The 21404-nt window shown below is 44.3% G+C and overlaps 2 protein-coding genes across 6 annotated transcripts; both read left to right on the top strand.

Annotated features, from left to right (window-relative positions):
* The first annotated feature begins 2850 nt into the window (after positions 1 to 2850).
* Positions 2851 to 4241, top strand: LOC109773615 (probable WRKY transcription factor 41). The gene is made up of 2 exons (XM_020332312.3): positions 2851 to 3266; positions 3381 to 4241. The coding sequence occupies exons 1-2, from the start codon at positions 2977 to 2979 to the stop codon at positions 3970 to 3972; spliced, it is 882 nt and encodes a 293-aa protein (XP_020187901.1). The 5' UTR covers positions 2851 to 2976; the 3' UTR covers positions 3973 to 4241.
* A 1955-nt stretch (positions 4242 to 6196) lies between these two features.
* LOC109773616 (uncharacterized WD repeat-containing protein C2A9.03) lies at positions 6197 to 12321 on the top strand. 5 transcript variants are annotated; one of them, XM_020332313.3, is made up of 10 exons: positions 6197 to 6474; positions 6767 to 6876; positions 7426 to 7593; positions 8753 to 8839; positions 10751 to 10885; positions 10966 to 11070; positions 11141 to 11232; positions 11323 to 11428; positions 11523 to 11604; positions 11700 to 12321. In XM_020332313.3, the coding sequence occupies exons 2-10, from the start codon at positions 6772 to 6774 to the stop codon at positions 12221 to 12223; spliced, it is 1404 nt and encodes a 467-aa protein (XP_020187902.1). In that variant the 5' UTR covers positions 6197 to 6474; positions 6767 to 6771; the 3' UTR covers positions 12224 to 12321. The 5 variants fall into 5 exon arrangements, with proteins under 5 accessions (XP_020187902.1, XP_020187903.1, XP_073364239.1 ...); XM_020332314.3 differs by having other exon boundaries at positions 6227 to 6474; positions 11523 to 11609; XM_073508138.1 differs by lacking the exons at positions 6197 to 6474; positions 6767 to 6876; positions 7426 to 7593 and adding an exon at positions 9352 to 9396 and having other exon boundaries at positions 8752 to 8839; positions 11523 to 11609.
* The last annotated feature ends 9083 nt before the right edge of the window (positions 12322 to 21404 follow it).

The following is a 21404-nucleotide window of genomic DNA, read 5'->3' as shown; positions in this document are numbered from 1 at the left end:
GGTGGCGCGGTGGCGGCGGGGCAGGGAAACGACAGAGGAAGCGGCGAGAGCGCGCGTGGCAGTGCGGATAGGGATGGGGGGCGTGGCTAGCGCCGCAATTTATAGGCGCGCCGGAAGCAGCGCCAAATCTAGCGCGCGACCGTCCGCTTTCTCCCGCGCGCGGGCAATCGTTTCCCCGCGCTAGTTTCCCGCTTCCGCTGGAGCGTGCAAAAACGTCCCGTGTGTTATACTGTCAGTTTACCGCGCGCGAGCGTTTTTTAACGCCGCTGTTGAAGATGCTCTAATGGCAGAATCGAAGTTAACCTGAAACCTAAATATAGCTCAGGACGCATCAATCAGTTCAGGCGGTACTGGAGCTCACTAGGCTGCTATCATGTGTCCCACACGTTGACCCAAATATTTAACTAATTTTAGCAACCTCAAGGCCAAAAGGGCAAACAAACAGAGAAAGACCGTTCGAGAAAGTGTTGAACTGGTCAGCAGTTTGGCTATCGTTTGGACTTTCTGATCTCACTTACATCTCTGTCTGGACGGTCTAAGCAGAGAAAGAGACCGTGGACCGGTCCAAGATTCTCATGGTTTTTGTGGATCCCCGTGGAGCTCAACCAAATCCGACCCGGAACTTCTAATGGCCATACGTAGTGGTGCAAGCGTCATCATGTTTCGTGCTGCGCTCATCATTTGTTTCAGAATTTGTTCATCACTTGTCTAAAATTGTTGGAATCATGTGCCCTGCGTGCCACTATATTCAAATTACTACTTGGAATTGATAATATCTGGAATACCTCATTGAGGAATTTAATATGTATTTATATGTGGAATTACTTTACATGTTTAATATGAAATTATTTCTTGTTGAAACATACTTAAGTATGTTATGCTTAAAAAAGTTGATTGGTTGTTGAAAACACTTCCTTAATACACTGATTATAGGAAAGAATTAAATCGATAGTTTATGGTATTGTTCGTCAGGCCGTCCCACTTACATCCATAGTCATACACCAAAAATTCAAAAATATGAATAATTTTGGGCAGCACTACGCGTCTGCCGGCGGATCTTTTAGAAAGATCTGCCGCCTCCTCCTGTGTTGTTGGATCGAGCCACAAATAGCCGTCAGATCTACCAAATGAGGTGCGACGGGAATTGCAACAAGGTAGCTGTTGCGCAACTCACTTTGCAACAATTGCTTTGTTGCAAAACCACCGAAGCGTTATTTACGCCCTAAATTTTAAATTTTTGTCTTCAAATTTTTTTGCAACATAGATGATGTTGTGGGAGGACTTTTGCAACAATCGTGGTGTTGCAGAATTATTATTTTCGTCTTGACATTTTTTGCAACATAGATGGTGTTGCGGGAGAACTTTTGCAACATGAATTACAGAATTTTTTTCACTGAAAAGATGATGTCATCTACTGTGTGAATCAAGGAATTTATACAGCGAAGATGATGTTGCAGGACGACTTTTGCAACAAAGCCTTTGTTGCGAAAAGTATAAAAAGCATCGCCAGCCGGTGGGACGACGTAGGGCGAGAGGGGAGTCTGGAGCGGAGCAACAAAGCTGCTGGTGGCCGGAGTAGAGCTCCGGCGTGCGCGCTCGAGCAGCAACCATGGCTGCGAGCGGGCGTAGGAAGGCGGAGAGTACTTAAGGAATGGATAAGGACATGTGTTGGACTTAGGAGGCGGTGGACGCAATGCGTTTGATCCGCCGGCTGAACCATAGCTTTTTCCGATAATTTTCCTAGCATAATTATGTTTCGTTGGCTAGTTGTTCTTATGGTAGATCAAGCCATAGCCTTGTTAAAATACATTAAGATGTGTGCTACAATAAGGGAATAATGACATTTTTTCCGTATCTTATATAAACTAATATTTGACAAATTAGCGAGAAGACATCTTCTGATACTCTGTTGCCCCTCCCTCTTTTTTTCCTCACAATGTAGCGGCTGTACAGGCGGCCCCTCCCCTCCCCCCTCCTTTGGTGTCACCGCCAATGGCGTCACTCGCGCTTCCACCACCACCACCACCGAGTCACCCGTCGCCTAGGGCGGTGTGGATTGAACGCTCGTGGAGTCAAGTCATTCGTGTTGGATCGAAGGGGAGCATCATTGGGCCGGCGTACTTGGCTCTATAAATTTGATCAATATTTACAAAGTTTGACTTTTCACACAAAATGTATATCTATACGCACTACAATATGAAACAGAAGGAGTACGAGGACACAACGTAGTTTCCAAATTGTGTTTACACAAGTACACCCGGTCTTTTTTTACATAAGTACGACATGGAAGGGTTCACTCAATATTAACCCTTAATTTTTGTCAAAGAAGCGAAGCAACCTGTGGTTGGATGGTTAGGAGGACAGTGGTACTTCCTAGTCCCGCACTTGACATTGGTGCTCACATTATTTCTGAATTTATTTTAGGTTTCCGGTGATGTTCGTTCAGTGGGAGGAGACGTCGACTGCGAGGCGCCTATGGTGACTTCGTAAAATCTGAATATGTTATGCCGGCTCAGTCTCTCGGAGGTGTTCATAGGTGTAGGATTGGTGTGTGTTCATAAGAATGAGTGTATGCTCGTATATGTAAGCGACTTCGATTATACTATGTTAAAAATAATCAAAGAAAAGAAAAGGTAAAAGCCATCCATTTGGCCATCTAAATATTTGGGCATACACCCCCTATAGAAAGTGTTTAATTCACGGGCAAAACGGCCCGCAGCTGCAAAACCCTACCCGTACCCGGCAAGGCAGCAGCCAATCAAATGGCAGTCCAAAAAATCCCCATCCAGTCAAACAAATCCCCTCCACCTCACTTCACTTGAACTCCGCCTCTATAAGATGGCTCGTCTCCCCGCCTCTCACCACCAGTCCACCACCTCCTCTCCTGCACCTCGCGATCGAGAGATATCGCTGATCACTTGCTCGCTTCCTTCCTTCTCCTCCGCCAATCGAACGTGTTCTTCCGTGTCCGCGGCAATGGAGAGCGTGGAGGGGAACGGCACCGGCCGCGGGAACCTGCAGCTTGTGGTGTCGGAACTGTGCCGAGTCCAGGAGCTGGTCCGGCAGCTGGAGCTGCACCTACACGCACCGGACGTCTCCATCGACCTGTGCCGCGCCCTCACCGCCGAGATCTTCGCGCTCACCGACCGGTCCATCGGCTTCGTCGCCGCCGCACATTTCCCCGACGCCCCGACCACGCCCTCCAGCACCTCCAGCTCCCTCAGCGGCGTCTCCGACCAGCCCTTCAGGACCAACACCAAGAAGAGGTAAAAAGAAAGACCCAACTCAACTCAAATGCTCGAACAGAGCACAATTGGAATTGGATCATCCAAATGCGCCGAACTGCTGTTGAATTCTTGGCGCTTCGTGGTTCTTGGCAGGAAGGCGACGGCGAGGTGGACGAGCCAGGTGAGGGTGAGTGCGGCCGGCGGCGCGGAGGGGCCTGGCGACGACGGCCACAGCTGGAGGAAGTACGGGCAGAAGGACATCCTCGGCGCCAAGCACCCGAGGGCCTACTACCGCTGCACCCACCGCAACTCGCAGGCCTGCCCCGCCACCAAGCAGGTGCAGCGCGCCGACCAGGACCCCGCGCTCTTCGACGTCGTCTACCACGGCCAGCACACCTGCAGGCCAACGGGCGGTAGGAGGCCGCCGACGAACCAACACAACCCGCACGCGGAGAGCCTGCTGCAGAGCCTCAGAGCCGGCCTGACCGTGGACGCGGAGCACGGCGCCCTGAACAACACCTCAGTCTCACCGCCGTCGATGGCCTCGCCTGTGGCGTCTGGCTCCAACGGTGGTCTGGCCATGTCGCCGTACCCGGTGCCAGCCGGCGCGTACGCGGAGTGGCCGCTGGACGGCGACCTCCAGGAGGTGGTGTCGGCGCTCACAGCCGTGTCAGCCCCGAGCATGGACTGCCTTTTCGAGTTCGACCCGACCTTCGGCGTTGGTGTGCCGAACTTCTTCATGTGAGGACGACGAACAGAGCATCGAAGTGCAATTGTGACACTACCCAGCCCCTGCCTATCCTTGGCAAGAGGGAAGAACAGAGCATCTTCAAAGTGCAGATTTAGGCACTAGGCAAAAAGCCTTAGGATATCTGAATAGTTATTTCTTTTCTTCTACAGTTTTGATTGGTTAGGTTTTGTTGATTTATTTTGTAAGAAAGCGGAGAAAAAATAAGGTGTTGAAATTCATGTTCTCCTGAATCCATGAACCGTATCGTGGAACTGTCCTTTAAAGCCCGCTATGTCTATGGACATTGGAGGAGTGTTCCTTTGTTGTGAAGGAAATATCTGCTCCTTTTGTCAAGAACTTTTTTCTCTCGTAGAATCAAATGTTCTGAGACTGATAAGAAGAAACGTTGGAGCACATCAAATATAAACAGAGTGAGAAACACGTCCGGTTTCATGCTGTCAGAGTCAGACGCTATTGTGAGAAAAGAAGATACACATTTTGGAGGTCTCAATAAAGAAGCAAACTTCCATAAATGCATTACCACAACAACTAGTGGTTACAATGACAGACACCAAAGTCCTAATCTGAGATCGAGCTCAAATGCTCTTGTCATGAACAGTAAAAAATAAGAAAAATAAATAAATAAACAATTCAAAAATTTCTGATTTTTCTTTTGGCAAAAAATAAGAAAATTTTCAGGTGCTTAAAATTTTTCATCATGGAAACACATTTGTGGAAGTCGTGGCAAAAAGGATAAACTCAGCTCCCCAAAATGCTTCTGAAAGTAGCACCTCTGGATCATCATTTTTTTCTTGCCATGACTTCCACAAATGTGATCCCATGATGAAACTTTGCAAGCACTAATTATTTTTTAATGTTTTCCAAAAAGAAAATCAGAACTTTTTATTTTTTTCTTATTTTTTCAATTTCACTGTTCATCCGGGCTCATTTGAGCCCGTGCTATGAAACTCTTTGTCCAGTCAGTCAGTGCTATATCTCGCTTACTATGAGACGCACCGTCAGCTCACCTACAGTACCGCACGAAATGAGCCAGCCCAACAACGTTTTCCAGTGGTTTTATGAATCTTCTACGGACCGGAATGGTCCAGTTTGGAACCTTCATGGGAGCGGTTTTAGAAACCTTCCTCCCACTTTTAGGAAATTCCAGGTGTTATTTTTATTTTTTGTATCTATTTTTTCTTTATACTTTCCTTTTCTTTACTTTGTTTCATATTTTTCAATCCTTCTTTTGTAAAAAGAAGGATTGAATATTTTTTATATGTCATCAACATATCTTCAAATTGTGACAATAATTATTTACCTTTTCAGGAAAAAATGAGTGGACATTTTTTTAATGTTGCAAACATTTAAAAAATTTATATGATGATTTTTTTATGTTTTCATGAGCATTTTTAAAACATCAGATGTCTATGTGAGTGTTGTAAACATTTTTTATGTGTCACGAGCATTTGTTTGAAAACAGTGCATGAACAGTCCTTTACAACCAGGCGTGAAGAAACATGCAAGTTTTGCCAAAACAACGAGGCCCTTGCTTTATGCCTACAAAGTCTGCAAATGCGACCTTCCATACATACAACAACTCATCTTCCATCATCGAGTATCCCAATATTGTGCTTACTCTAGAAAACAACGAGATGTTCAACAAAAAAACTATATGGCATTTGATCGAACATCTGTAGGGTGTGGTGTTCACCATGGACGGTGTCGGTAGGGGGAAGAGGGTACCTGGCTACATATGGATCCTGAGTGGACGGTGGCATAGTCCAAGGTGAGCATGCGCGTGGGAGAGGGATGCAGAGGTCCGTGGTTGCCTGGGCGGCGACCGAGGAGGTGCAGCAGCAGACGAGAAGGAAGGTGCGGATGCAAAGTAAAGGGAAAGTAAGGGCGGAGTGGAAGGAAAGTGGACCGGAAGGGGATTTGAGTGGGCCAAGGATGTCGGAGTCCTATGTGGCGGCGGTCTGGACACTCGTAGAGCACCCCCGTTTGCGTCCGGTTTGCGGGAATTCGGACAATCGGGCTGATCCATAGAACGATGAGTACCACATTGGATGGCAAATTGCATCTAGACAGCTGGTCCGGACGATTGCTTGGCTTTTGAGGGTCCCGTCGAAGATGCCCTTTACAATTTTTCTTTAGGGACTTTACATTCTTTTTAAGTAGGTATAGAGATAAATATAGATATATAAAAAAATATAGATATATAGATAGAGATAAAAACAAAAACCCCAGCAAAAAGGAAATACAAATGGCGCGGACTAGTTAACGCGGTGCCTTCCTTCCCTCTGCTCACGCACCGCTTTTCTCCTCACCTTTCGCCACTTCCACCACCGGGATATTCTTTCCTGCTCGAAGACCAACGACCGGGGATATTTTCATCTCGCGCGCCGAATCCTCTCCGAATCCTGAGGGCTCCAGCCTCCAGGGACCTCGACCGCGATTCGAGCTGCCGTGCTGGCCGGCAGGAGCGCCCGCCACAGACCTCCGGCTCCCAGGGAGGTAAATCAATCATCCACCATAGGTGCTGCCGTCGGCGCGCGTGTTTTTCCGCCGATTATTTTAGGAGGGTTTGGTCTTGCTGCGTCTGAATGTGTGATCCCTCCCTCCCTCCCTGCCGCGCTGGGTTGCTCGGCTCGTCTGGGTTCAGTGGCGGTGGTTTGGGACTCTGGGAGGTTTTGGCCGGCCGCCGCGCTGCGCTTGAACTACTCTTGTTCGCAAGTTGCAGTTTTTTTCTCAGAGTTTCTCGGTTCCTTTCTGGAATTCACTCGATTCTTGTGCTTTTCCTTGGCAGGGACGATGGCCGTGTACTTGAACGACGATTTGGAAGACCTGCAAGACGACCGCTTCGACTCCGACGGGTTTGGCGTCTCCGGCAGCCGCGACGGCCATCCCTCGAGCCCGGTATGGTTAACCAAGTCTCACTACATGTAATTTAGTAGTGCGTGTGTTGCTTCAAGCCTTCAATACGGAAGCAGATGGTTGCTGGAGTGATTTTACGTGCAGACCACACATTAATTTTGATAAAGCTAAATAAAGCATGCTTGCAATTCGGCGACGCAATAGGTAGGATAACATTTGCAAATCTTGCCGATGGCCCCACCTAGTGGAAATGGTTGGCACTAAAAGGAAATTTTTGTGCTAAATTAGCTTTTGGAGTGCCTGCCGAAATACAACAACATCACTATTGAGGTGGACATATGTGATGGCAACGAGCCAACAACTCGGACACCTACTAAATCATGATGCAGAAATGTGCACATGCACATCTATGATTTCTAATATTGTGCTAGTTTTCTCTGGTGCAGTATAACATGCCGATACTTGAGCCTTTCTGGACATGTTGCTTTTACTTTTTATTAGACTAATCTGAATTGTTTTGGTTTGCCTGAACAATTGCATTCTTTCATTTGTTTCATGAATATTAAGACCTCAATTTTGTTCTTGCTGTAGAATAAGCATAAGAATGATACATCAGCCGTGGAGTACAGAAATGGAAAAGACATGCAAGGGATACCATGGGAGAGGTTAAAATACAGTAGAGATCAGTATCGCAAGATGAGGCTGAAGCATTACAAGAATTATGAGAACCTCGCGAGGTCACATCAGGGGTTTGATATGGTGAGATTTAGTGTTGTACACCTCAACACAAGTGACATTGGTGCAAAGCTGTTTTTCTGCTTATCGCCCTTATGGCTCTGCATGCCAATTGTGATGGTAGTTGTTATCTTCTTTCCTGCTTATAAAGGTTGGAGTTGGTTGTGAGTTCACCACTCTTTTTTCCACTAATTACTTATATGTGGTAACAACAACCTTAGTTGGTTGCACATGGCAATGGCGGTGTTTACACGCATTCCCGTTCCTGAAGGCATTGCTTGGAGTTGCTCGGATTTGATCTTCGAGGTGAAAACCTATGATCTGACCTTCAGTGCTTGAATCCGGCAGCGGTGACGCGGTGTGTCGTTCCCTTCCTAGGGGCGTTGTTGTTGAAGTAGACCTGGGTATAGGCAGCCCGGCTGACGACCCGACCTGAAAAAGCAAGGCCCGCCTGGGTCAGGCTTGTCAATCAGGCCAGACTCGGGCATCCTTTTGCAGCCCGGAAGGTAGTTAGGGATGGGCTCGGGCTTCTTTTTTTCTTTGGGCTCGGATTTGACTTCGGGCTGGGCTTGGGCTTCAGAAAAGAGGATAGTTCGGGCTGGCATTTTGAAGGTTGGGCTTTTACAAGCCCGGCCCGACACATGCTCAGGTTTATGTTGAAACCTCTCTCGCAGTTCTTGCTTTGCCAAGGGCAGTAATTGGTGTTGCCTCCTTTATCCCAAAAAAAGGTTGTTCAACGCCCGCCGCATGCAAATTTCTCCTCGTATTTTCGCTCTCTTTTAAACCATGAACCGCGCGATAGTTGCACAGCACCAATATTTTTTGACAATCTCCTAAGCTGATGGTCCAACTTCTTGTCATTTTTTTTTGCTTCGTGGCAATGCACCGGCATTGTGCTGATGTTCCAATAAATGGGAGATAGCTCGCTCTGTGTGTTAATCATATTCATAAATACTCTTGATTGTTTGGTTATCACACCGCTAGTTGTTTGTTGACGCTTGACACAAAAATTGTCAGGTTTGTTTTGGTATCTATCTCAGGCTCAACTATTGAGGTGACACTGCAAGCAAACAATACATCTTCCCATAACGCCATAAAAAATATTTGTTTATTTGTTACATGGTTGTAAATTCTTATCATAGCCATTAGCTGTTTGACTTATCTCCTCCCCCTCCTTTTCTAGGAGTGCAAACAAGTGGAGACAAATGACAAGTTCTATGATTTCTGCTTCAACACACGACTTGTCAAGCCAACGATAGTGCATTTTCAGGTACAGTTACCTTCCCATTTTTAAGATATTTGATGCTTGCATTGATATAAGAATCTTAACATCAAAGGTGTTAAACAACATATTCAATTCTTTAAAGAATTCTACAGAGTTTGTGATTGTTACCCACTATAGTTAGCTCAATCTTCAACATTTTTAAAGGAAAATTATGTGCACTCAAACTGCGTGGTATGTTTTACTTTTTGAACAAAAAAAACTGAGCACAACCTGTTAATATGGTTGCCCAAAGTTACTACATCATAATGCACTGCATTGTTACTCCTCATATGTAGTATAAGAACTTTCAGTATTCACCTCATTGTTTACCTTTACTAGTGCAAAGATATTTTACTGTTCCCTCTCCGTCCTTTCTTCTCTTATGTCTTTGGCTCCAAAAAGAAAAGGAAGTATGAGGAAAGCTTGTGCCAAAAGCATATAAATAATAACTGGTGACTGCCTGACGTATTCAAGCTATATTAGCCTTTTGCATTTTATGTTCTTACTCTGTTTTGTAGATGTTGTGAGATTCTTGAAGCTTTGACCGGTTTTGATTTTGTTAGGTGAAGCTTCTAATCTTCATTCATGTTTATTCCATTGGTATAGACTGCAACTATAGCGTAACAGTGAGTGCAGGTCATGTCATAACTCATAAGTTGAGCCGGATCTGGTAACTGAAGCTGTAGTTTCATTTCTGCAATTAGTGGGCTTGTATATTAGGATAGAACTGCAATACAACGGACTCAACAGGGTTCTTAAGCAGGTGGTTGAGCATCCTCACTCCTCAGTGGCCGGCTCTGTCATATGACATCTTCGGAATATGATATGATAGGTTATTTTAGCAAGGTTCGGTCAGATTATTCATATTCCCATTTCTTTTTGGCAGGTTGAACATTAGAGAGATGCTAACAAAATTTTATGCAGGACTTCTTATGGTATTAACTTTGACCTACTAAAAGTCCTTGAATGCTACTCCCTCCGTCCTAAAATAAGTGTCTCAACTTTGTACTAACTTTAGTACAAAGTTGTACTAAAGTTGAGACACTTATTTTGGACGGAGGGAGCGGAGGGAGTACATCTTTTGCATTATTGGCCGAGTGAATTGTGTGTGCATGTCTTGCATTCTCGGATACATTCTGCTGTCGATTATTGTACTATTTGACATTTTGACGTCATTTTATTTCCATGAGCTCGTAGTTATGGGTCCGGTTCCTAAAAGGCCTTATCTGCCTATCCTCTTTTAAATTGCTATAAATAGTGTGTGGCCGCACCCGCACCAATGTACAAAAAGTCTGCATTAGCCCTTGAACTTCTGTAAGGAGTTGAAAATTGGGTCACTAACTCACCATAAACTGTTGCATTGGATTATCTTCAGTTGGTTTCAGGTAAGATAACCAAATGCTTCTTCAGCTGTATTTTACTAACGATGGTTGGTGTTTTAGACATAGGTATTCCTTTAGGTACATCTTGAAATACTCCTAGGTCCTAACCATAATGGTAGAGTTACAGTCTGTAGTTGAGTTGGTCAAATGGGAGTGATGCCTAGAAATGTGCATGAGTGTGTAGGAAGTTATCGGCCCTTTGGTTTGTGCAGTTTCAGACACAACTCAGATTGCCAATCGGTTTTCCAGCAAATTCTTATGGATACGGTAATGTGCTCTCATCTGCTGTTTTGCTAGGCCTTTTTTATTCTCTTTCTTAATGCAGTTATTTGTAAGATAATTTCAGTAATGTTGTAAGACCATAGAGAACATTATGTTTCACTATCACTAAGCATATCGTCAAGATCAAATTGTCAGTGTTTGGTTGCTACAATCAACTACGTTTTTTTCCATTTGGATAAAACAGCACCTGCAAAGCATTGTTCACATTTTCTACTCCGAAGGCACTGATCATTCCTATTCTTGGTATCTTCAGCTAAGGAATCTTGTGTGGGCCACATCCAAGCATGATGTTTACATGGCACAGAACAATTCAGTGATGCACTGGTCTTCTCTTCTTCAAAGAGGGACAGAAGTGCTCCACGTTGCAGGCCAAGTTGTTCCAAAGCAGGTTTGCATCTCTTCAATGTGTGCCTTTTTCTGTTATTTTTGTATATCTAACTTCCAATCTATACTCCATCTGCTTCACAGAAGACGCATGGAGCTCGGACACTGTCCAGAGTGCAGATCAGCACAATGGCCCTAAAAGACAATCTCATGGTAGCGGGTGGTTTCCGTGGTGAACTGATTTTCAAGGTATAGTCTCAAGACGCGCTGAATTTTCAACCATTTTATGTATCTTAGCTCATAAATTGTTTCTCGACAGTATGTTGACAAGCCCGGGGTGGCATTCTGTACGAATGCCGCTGATAATAAAAACTCCGTCACGAATGCTGTAGATGTGTACGAGTCTCCTAGGTAAGAACTGCACAATTTGGTTGATATTCTGATTCTGAATTTGTGGGCAATACGTGATCAACTATCAGATTTCCTGTTGTCAAAATGCAGCGGCGCTACTCGAGTGACGGCGGCCAACAATGACTGCACTGTCAAATTTCTTGATGCCGAGAGGTGCAGCCTGCTTAGTCGCTTTACTTTCCCGTGGTCGGTCAATGTGAGTGAATCCATGCTCCTCTTCGGTATTCCTTGACTCTACCTTCGCCCCGACAGCTGAATCATAAGTTGTCATGGGATCATGTCCTTCACAGAACACATCGGTGAGTCCTGATGGCAAGCTCCTCGCGGTCCTCGGCGACAGCTCCGACTGCGTGATCACCGACGCTCAATCGGGTGAAGTACGCAACAGATCATCAGATCACAGCTTCAAATCCCCCTTCATTCCACCCTGCAGCAAAACTGAGCATTGTTCATGCTTACATTTGCAGGAGATAGCGACTCTCAAAGGGCACCTGGACTACTCGTTCTCATCGGCCTGGCACCCCGGCGGGCACGTCCTGGCGACGGGGAACCAGGACAAGACGTGCCGGCTGTGGGACACGCGCAACCTGTCGGCGCCGTTCGCGGTGCTGGGAGGGAGGATCGGCGCGGTCCGGGGCCTCCGGTTCTCGTCGGACGGGCGGTTCCTGGCGGCGGCGGAGGCGGCGGACTTCGTCCACGTGTACGACGCGCGGGCCGGCTACGGCGCCGCGCAGGAGATCGGGCTGTTCGGGGAGATCGCGGGCGTGGCGTTCAGCCCGGACGCGGACGCGCTGTTCGTCGGGGTCGCGGACCGGGCCTACGGCAGCCTGCTCGAGTTCGGCCGGCGGGGCCGGCACGCCTACCTGGACTCGTACCTGTGACTGAGTGGAACAGTCATGTCGGCCGCGCGTCGAGTAGATGCCTAGATGTGTGTATAGTGCTCCATATGGCAAGTGGTGGTTTCTGTTTATATGCGGAGTGGTACAAGTGAAAAGATGCTACGGTGCAACTGGGTACAGATGGTACATGATCTGGACTGACCCTGATTCAGAAGTCAGCAGGTACTACAGAATTTGGTTCGCGTGAGAAGAGTTAAGTCTTTTGATGACTGCGGCGCTTTGGGAATAGATACCTTCCAACTTGGGGCGTTTGGTAGGCTGCACAGCCCAACCAGACCCGGGCGGGATGGAAAATGCCTGTTGGTTGCATGCAAGGAGGTCTGATTTGCATTGGCACGATACTTAAAGCACCCCAGAGCCTGCCTTGCTGGGAACGCTTGAATCGGCCGTTTCTAACGAGACAGACTGCAAAAGTTGGTCCCGACATAGGGTGCGGTGCAGGGGGATTCGGAAACGCCTGATATCATATTGGTTGTAGAGGCCAATCAGAGCCTGCCTAGTTGGGAATGCTTGAATCGGCCGTTTCCAGCGAGTCAGACTGCAAAAGTTGGTCCCGACATAGGGTGCGGTGCAGGGGGATTCGGAAACGCCTGATATCATATTGGTCGCAGAGGCCAGTATAATTGGTATCTTCTTAATATTAATATATGTTCTTTATCAAAAAAAAAAATCTTCAACGCCTGTCGCATGCAATACAGTCCTTGTATTTTTGCTCTCTTTTAAACCACGAACCGCACGATAGTCACACATCACCAATAAACTAGGTACCATCTGAACGAGTTATTTGGTAGGAATTATCCTAGGACTCCTCGGGAACTGTTCAATCTCAGATACTTCAGCCTTAGAGTTACAGTTGAGAGGGCATTTGGAGCTGTGAAGAATATGTTTAAGATTCTGGATCAGAAGCCATTCCACCCTTACCCTACCCAAGTTAAGCTTGTTTTTGCATGTTGCATCATTCATAACTGGATCCTACAATGGAGTTATGATGACTTGTGCCGAACGAGAAAGATGTGACGCCTAATGAGGTGGTCAACTCCGGCCATGGTGGAGGCGTTTGACAACGAAGTGTGGGAAAACAAAAGGTTGAAGTGGGCTCAGAGGTCAGACAAGGATCTGAAAAAGAAGAAGGAAAAGAAGAAGAAGAAGAAGAAGGAGGACAACAACACAAGACAAGAAGAAGCAGCAGCACAACAGCAGAAGAAGAAGCAGCAACAGAAGAAAAAGAAGAGGAAGAGGATGGTCTTCTACCTAGTTAGCAACGTTGAACTTTGCCCTATTCAGTCATAGGGCTCTTAATAATTTATACTGCCATTTGTTAGTAGTTAGGATAAACTGGCATTTGTTTCCTCACTAGGACAAGACGATGTTCAGTGTGTGTGGTAAGGTCACCACCAGTGAGAAGTGATGATCACACCTTATGCCGTTTGCAACTAAACAACGTGTTGTTTGTTTAACATCAGCGACACAGACAACCAAATAGCATGCTACAAATTGCTTTCTTGATGTAGGGAGCTCAATGCAAGCAATCAAACTACATGCAGATATTTTAATTTTTAGGCTGCATTAGTCTAAACAGATTCAACTGAACAAGTACGCAAAATGGACTAAAACAGAGATATCAATCAAACGCGCCCTTGGCAACTACAGTTCTTTTTTTTTTTATATACTTTGAGCTGAACTACGGCTGCTTTGGTTTCCCGTAGGATTGACGCGAATCATCGCTTCTTCTATTTTACCAACCAAAGGAATATCAGCACATTGCTTGCTTCCAGAGAGCTACCACTGGCTGGTGCTCTGTCCCGCCATTCCTCCACTACGGACTCAACCTGCAGAGCTGCAAAAAATGTAAGGTGTAATATTACATGGTGTTTATTAAATTCATGCTTCAATCAATTCATTTAAAAGTTCAAACTGATTAAGAAAGACAAACAATATATTTCAACACGGCCGTGTCACGTATAGACTGATTCCGAATTATTTATGCTCCAATCAATACATCCAGAAGTCCGAATTGATAGAGAAAGACGGGAAACATATTTCAAACAGTTTTAGGCCGCATGCGAAACTAAATTGTCATTTCGATTGCCTGGTGACAGTAATCACATTCCACATGTCACCGTTTTTATCCCAATGCATAAAGGAATGGATTGTCGGCTTATTTTGCATAACAAGTGAATAATTAATAAAGTGGTTGCATGCATTGTCCATATGCAGAGGCCGGGGGTGTTCCTCCTTTAAAAAAAAGTACCTTCAAACTGAAACATTGGCCCAGATTACCGCTAGACCTAATGACTCACCGTCTTGGAAGGGGTTAATGAGGATGAAAGAAATCTTTTTTCAGAGGGTGAAATTTATCATTGGTAACGGTAATACGACTAGATTATGAGAAGATGCATGGCTAGGGGAGACACCTTTAGCCCTGCAATATCCCACATTAAATGATATTGTACAACGTAAGGAAGCTTATGTCGCTACAGTATTACAAACAATCCCTCTTAATATCCAATTCAGGAGGTCGTTGGTGGGGGAAAATTGGAACTCGTGGCTGAATTTGGTGCGCAGGTTGATGGGTGTTCAACTTTTGGATCAACCAGATGCCATTCACTGGAAATTATTTAGGAACGGTTGTTTCACGGTGAAATCGATGTACTTGGATCTAATTGACTTTGGATCAATCTCGAGATCACTTCATATCTGAAAAATTAAATTTCCACTTAGAATTAAAATTTTATGTGGTTTTGTCCACAAGGAAGTGATTTTTTTTTGCGGGAAAACATCCAATCTATTCATCTTCAATCATGGCAGTACAATGAACACCAGAAATAATAAAAATTACATCCAGATCCGTAGACTACCTAGCGACGACTACAAGCACTGAAGCGAGCCGAAGGCACGCCGCCGGCATCGCCCCTCCCTCATCGGAGCTGGTCAAAACTTGTTGTAGTAGACAGTCGGGAAGTCGTCGTGCTAAGGCCCCATAGGACCAACGCACCGGAACAGCAACTGCCGCCGATGAAGAGTAGCGTAGATCGGAAGGATCCAACCTGAAAACACACGAACCTAGACGAACGATTAACAGATCCGAGCAAATCCACCAAGGACAGATTCGCCGGAGACACACATCCACACCGCCTACCGATGATGCTAAACGTACCACCGGAACGGGGGCTAGGCGGGGAGAACCTTATTTCATCTTCAGGAAGCCGCCGTCGTCTCGCCTTCCTGAGTTGGACACAAACCCTAACAGATCTCGAAGACACATCTAAAAACGGAGCCCTCCCACCGGCAAGGGCCGGGATCCGCCATGCTCCCATGACCCTAAGGCCACCGGAGATGAGGCGGATCAGCGCCGGTGCCGGTGGGAGGCAGAGAAACCCTAGATGGGGAGGAGGCGGCCGCCTGCGGAGTCACGTATGTCTATCCAGAAGTGACTTTGACAAAGGATAACTTGTTAAAGCGAAGATGGATGGGTAGTTCGCCATGTTGCTTTTGCGATCAGGATGAAAATATAAAACACCTCTTTCTTGATTGTCCGCTTGCCAAACTGCTTTGACGCACGATGCATATAGCCTTCAACGTTAGTCCTCCGACTAGCATCAACATGTTATTTGGGACGTGGCTACACGGAGTAGAAACAAATATTGTGAGACATATTCGGATAGGGATATGTGCACTATTTTGGCCCACATGGAACCGCAGAAATGATATGATATTTAACAGAAAAATTTCACCAACTTTTTGCAGGTTATAAACAACGCCACTGCATGGATTTGTACGTGGTCGTTACTCACTCTTGTAGACTCCAGATAGCTTTTGGCTACTAGATGCAACCGCTGAGAGATGGTAGCCCGGGTTATTTTAACCGCTTTGGCGAGCTAATAATAGGCTAGGAGTTTAGTTATCGTAGACTGTTCTTTTGCCGGTTATGGCATATTCTATTTTATTTTGCTTTGGCTACTTTTGTGAGTCAGTATTGGACCTCAGATTTTGTATTCATACTTTCATTAAATAATATGGCTGCATGTATCACTCGGAAGCAGAGCCCGGGCTATCCTCCTTTAAAAAAAGTAAAATAAAATTGTCGCCTCTCTTGAGCAGTACCCTTTTGGGTGGAGGGCTTCTTGCGATTGCGAAACTGTCGCTCGAGCGATAGAAACTTGCACTGAACGCGAAATCTAGCAGAAAAGAAGCAGCGGGTCAACGGATACCTAATGTTTGGCGAAGAGCATGTACAGGGGTGGGGGGCTTCTCCATTACTTTGTTTGCAATAGAAACAGGTCACCTTCCGTCGTTGGTGGCTTTCCACGACGATCGGGAGTGCACCAACTGCCAGCAAGCCTCCTCGTTAGACTTAGATCCAACCGCCACCAAGCTAGAGAGTGTGTGTGTGTGTGTCCGCCGTGCATACATCTTAGATTTTTTTGTTGCCAGGGCATACATCTGAAGATTAATTAGTGAGTGTTATGCTTCATAGTTGAAATGGATGGTTCCTCGAAAAAAAAAAGAGTTGAGATGGATTTTGAAGAAAATCAAGAGACCATATGTTCTTCAATGGTGTGCACAACAGAAAAAGGGTGTTCTTCCGTGAGCTGGCTTCGCTTTGGCCCTACTCCAGCTCTAACTTTTCTAGGCTTCGGATCCAATTCTCCCTACGAGCAGCTACTTCACCGCTTCGTTAGTTGACTCCATGATTCGGCACATGCGTACGAGTGTGGCTCGCATTTTTCGGTGAACGTGACCCTAGATTCTCCTATGCAGTGTGCACGCAAGGAGCCAAGGATCGTTCCACCATGATTAACAAATAAAAATCAGTAAATGAGTACTCACTCTGTAAAGAAATATAAAGGCGTTTATATAGATCACTACTTTACAGAGAAAGTAATTCACAGACTCAGCGTATGTCAGATAGTTAGGTTCCTTGTGCAACCAGCCCAATAGGTTTAAGTTCTAGACTTGACACTGGTGATCGCATTTTCATATATTTATTTTAGTCCGGTGATGTTTCTTCAGTAGAAGGAGACTTTTCCCTCGATTACGACGCGTCTGTGTTAACTTCGTTAATCTTGTGTTCATATGGCAAATATATGTGCGTGTATGTGAATATCTATGTTTCTACCGTGTTAGAAAAAATACATGAGTAATTCAAAAGAACAACTGCAGTTTCTGATTACATCCCACTCATTCACGGTTATTTGTTCATTCTTTTTAGACCTCCCGTAGTGGGAGTGTTGTAAGAGTATCATGCATTGTTATGTATGAAAAATGTGATGTGACACCGATGTGAGAGGGGATTCTATTATCATAGCACCCAAATGAGAAAAGTTAATAAAAAATAAATCCTAGCCATGACTTTGTAATGAGATTCTACAAAGGAATAAATGATGTTTTTCAGCTCGAACTCAAATGAGTTTGGGTGAACAGTAAATCTATTTTTTTAAACAAATCCAAAAAAATTGATTGTTTTTGTGTCAAACATTGAAAACTGTTCTAAGTAATTGCAAAATTTCATCATGAGAAAACATCTGTGGAAGTCATGAAAAACGTTATTTTCGAGAGCATTTTGGTGTGATGATTTTTTTTCACGAGTTCCACGAATGTCATTACATGATGAAACTTCGCAAGCATTTAAAACATTTGTCGAAGTTTGTCATGAATTGCAAGTTTTTCACGAGTTGAAAGTAAAGAATTGCAAGTGCTAGTAAAGTAGGAGCTTGATTTAACTTAGCTAGCAATGTTGACATGGTGAAGATTTTTTACTCATGGTTCTGATAGGTGATGCTATCGTACGTCCACCTTGATGGAGGCTTCGATCCACAGAGGATCTAAGATCACGAAGATATCGGTTGCAAGATTCCACGGAGAAATCGAGTCCACGAAGAATCAACCACACATATTCCACCATGGCTTATACCCACGAAGGACTAGCCTCACTCGGGTAGATCTTCATAAAGTAGGCGATCTCCAAGCTCTCGCAAACTTCTTGGCTTCTCCACAACGTTTGGAAACTTCCCAGCACACCTAGTCGATCTAGGAGGGCATCACCCTCCAAATGATAATAGATGTTGTTGTTGATGATGAACTCCTTGCTCTTGTGCTTCAAAAGATAATCTCCTCAGCACTCAAATACTCTCAAGATTTTTTTCTTTGGTAGGAGAGGATTTTGGTGGAAAGCAATGAGGTGACTATTGTTAGATAATAACGAGAAATAAACGAGACAAAGAGACACGGATTTTTACGTGGAAACCCTTGCGGGAGAAAACCACGGACGCACGAAGGCGCAATCACTATGAGGAGGAGTATTACAAGCACGAGACGACAGGCTGTCTTAGGTGCGACTACATGGGGTATATATGAGGGCAATACATGAGAGTCCTTGGAGGACAAGTAAACGAGTTGTACTCGTACGCGTCGGTACCAACGCAAAGGCCCACTCCGTATGTACAACGTCTAGTCCAACACGGTAGAATTTGGATCACAATTTAACTATCTCCATCTTGAGCCAAATTCCCTCCAGTAGTCGAGGAAAGTGAATAACTCCATCCAAATCAGCATAAACATCTTGTGCGTCAAAGTCCATAGGACTAGTGAGAAATACCAACTAAGCCTGAGCAAAGCTCAAACTTATTGGTTGGAACTGGCTTTGTCATCATATCAGCAGGATTATCATGAGTACTTATCTTGCATACCTTCAAATTGCCTTCAGCAACAACATCTCGAATATAATGAAATCTGACATCAATGTGCTTTGTCCTCTCATGATACATTGGATTCTTTGTAAGATATATGGCACTTTGACTGTCAGAAAATATGGTAGGGCAAGATGAATCTCCACAAAGCTCAGTATACAAACCTCTCAACCAGATAGCTTCTTTGCATGCCTATAGCCATATACTCGGCATCAGTAGTGGAACATGCCACAATAGACTGCAAAGTTGCTCTCCAACTCACAGCACAACCATCAATGGTGAAAACATAACCTGTGAGTGATCTTCTCTTATCCAAATCATCAGCAAAATCAGAATCAACAAAACCAACAAGTCATCTCTAGTTTTCCCAAACTGTAAATACGCATTAGAAGTACCTCGCAGGTATCTGAAAATCCACCGAACTGCTTTTCAATGCTCTTTTCCAGGATTAGCCATGTATCTACTGACAACGCTCAATGCATAAGATAAATCCAGACGAGAACAAACCATGGCATACATAAGTGAACCAATTGCACTCGAATAGGGAACTCTAGACATGTACTCAATGTCTGCATCTAACTTAGGACATAAAGCTGATGATAATTTGAAGTGTGCAGCTAATGGAGTACTTACTGACTTGGCATTATGCATATTAAAACGACGAAGAACTTTATCAATATATCCCTTCTGACTTAGATATACTTTTCCAGACGGTCTATCTCTGGATATTTCTATGCCAAGTATTTTCTTTGCTGCACCCAAATCCTTCATCTCAAATTCATTACTCATTTGCTTCTTTAGTTCATTAATATCTGACATACTCTTTGTAGCAATTAGCATATCATCAACATAAAGGAGCAAATAAATAGTTGAACCTTTGGCAGTTTTCAAATAAACACAACTGTCATAATTAGACCTTTTGAAACCTTGAGAGAGCATAAATGTGTCAAATCTCTTGTACCACTGTCTAGGGGATTGCTTCAATCCATACAGAGATTTCTTTAACTTACAGACAAGCTTTTCTTTTCCAGGAATAACAAAACCTTCAGGTTGTTCCATATAAATATCCTCTTCTAATTCTCCATGTAAGAATGCAGTTTTAACATCCAATTGTTCAAGCTCAAGATCATGCATGGCAACAATACTGAGTAAAATGCGAATAGAGCTATGCTTCACAACAGGAGAAAAGACTTTGTTATAGTCAATACCTGGAATTTGACTATAACCTTTAGCAACTAACCTTGATTTATATCTTGTCTCATCATTAGGAGAAACACCTTCTTTCCTCTTGAAAACCCACTTGCAACAAATAGGTTTCTTCTCTCTAGGTAATCTTACTAAATCCCAAGTGCCATTCTTTTCAAGTGATTCCATCTCATCATGCATAGCAATCATCCACTTATTACTATCACCCGAAATAATAGCCTCGGAATATGAAGAAGGCTCAGAATTACCTTCAATTTCTTCTGCAACAGATAAAGCAAAAGAAACAATATTGCACTCTTCAATTAACTTGTCCGGTTTATTAATACCCCGTCTAACTCTGTCACGTGCGAGATTCCAACTGGGCGGAACAATAGGCTGATTTGGAGTGGGAGTGACATGATCATCATTAACGACGGGTTCATCATGTGCATCAACAATTTCATTACCAGAAGTATCACCTGAATCAATAACATGCTCCACCTGAACAGTAGTCTCCTGAACAATAGGTTGTTGTTCACTCTCAACAAGAACATTAGTAGATAAAACATCATGTAACATAGCAGATTCATTAAAGATAACATTTCTGCTAATAACCACCTTCTGGGTTTCAGGATTCCACAATTTAAAACCTTTAACACCAGACTTATAACCAAGAAAGATGCACTTAACAGCCCTAGGCTCCAATTTTCCATTATCAACATGAGCATAAGCAGTGCAACCAAAAACTCTCAACTGTGAATAATCAGCAGGTGAACCAGACCATACCTCAATTGGAGTTTTCTTATTAAGAGCAATAGATGGTGAACGGTTAATGAGATAACAAGCAGTGGAAGCGGCCTCAGCCCAAAAACGCCTATGCAAACCTGCATTGGACAACATGCAACGGGCTCTGGAAATAATGGTCCTGTTCATACGCTCAGCAACACCGTTTTGTTGAGTAGTATAAGGAACGGTGTAATGTCTGACAATGCCTTCAGACTTGCAATAATTCTTAAATTGCTTAGAACAGAATTCCATACCATTATCAGTGCGAAGTATCTTTACCTTCTTTTCAGTTTGTCTTTCAATCATAATCTTCCACTCCTTAAATGCTGAGAATGCTTCATATTTACGCTTCAAGAAATAAGGCCAAACTTTTCTCGAATAATCATCAATAATAGTCAGCATGTAACTAGCACCACCTAGTGACTTCTTGCGAGATGGTCCCCATAAATCAGAATGCTCATAATCAAGAATACCTTCGGTTGTATGAGTTGAAGTGTTGAACTTCACCCTCTTGTGCTTGCCGAAGATACAATGCTCACAAAATTTCAATTTACCAGGTTCATATCCATCAAAAAGACCTCTCTTATTTAACTCTGCCAAACCAAGTTCACTC

This window comes from Aegilops tauschii, chromosome 2 (assembly GCF_002575655.3).
Source record: "Aegilops tauschii subsp. strangulata cultivar AL8/78 chromosome 2, Aet v6.0, whole genome shotgun sequence".
Taxonomy (NCBI): domain Eukaryota; kingdom Viridiplantae; phylum Streptophyta; class Magnoliopsida; order Poales; family Poaceae; genus Aegilops; species Aegilops tauschii.
Note: the sequence above shows the minus strand (reverse complement) of the source record. Positions and strands in the feature narration are given on the sequence as shown.

Excerpts from the sequence above, each read along its gene's own strand:
- LOC109773615 (XM_020332312.3), top strand. The coding sequence starts at position 2,977 with ATGGAGAGCGTGGAGGGGAACGGCACCGGCCGCGGGAACCTGCAGCTT. Across the intron at positions 3,267-3,380 it reads AGGACCAACACCAAGAAGAG|GAAGGCGACGGCGAGGTGGA; the intron begins GTAAAAAGAAAG and ends GGTTCTTGGCAG.
- LOC109773616 (XM_020332313.3), top strand. The coding sequence starts at position 6,772 with ATGGCCGTGTACTTGAACGACGATTTGGAAGACCTGCAAGACGACCGC. Across the intron at positions 7,594-8,752 it reads CACATCAGGGGTTTGATATG|GAGTGCAAACAAGTGGAGAC; the intron begins GTGAGATTTAGT and ends CTCCTTTTCTAG. Across the intron at positions 11,071-11,140 it reads GTGGTGAACTGATTTTCAAG|TATGTTGACAAGCCCGGGGT; the intron begins GTATAGTCTCAA and ends GTTTCTCGACAG.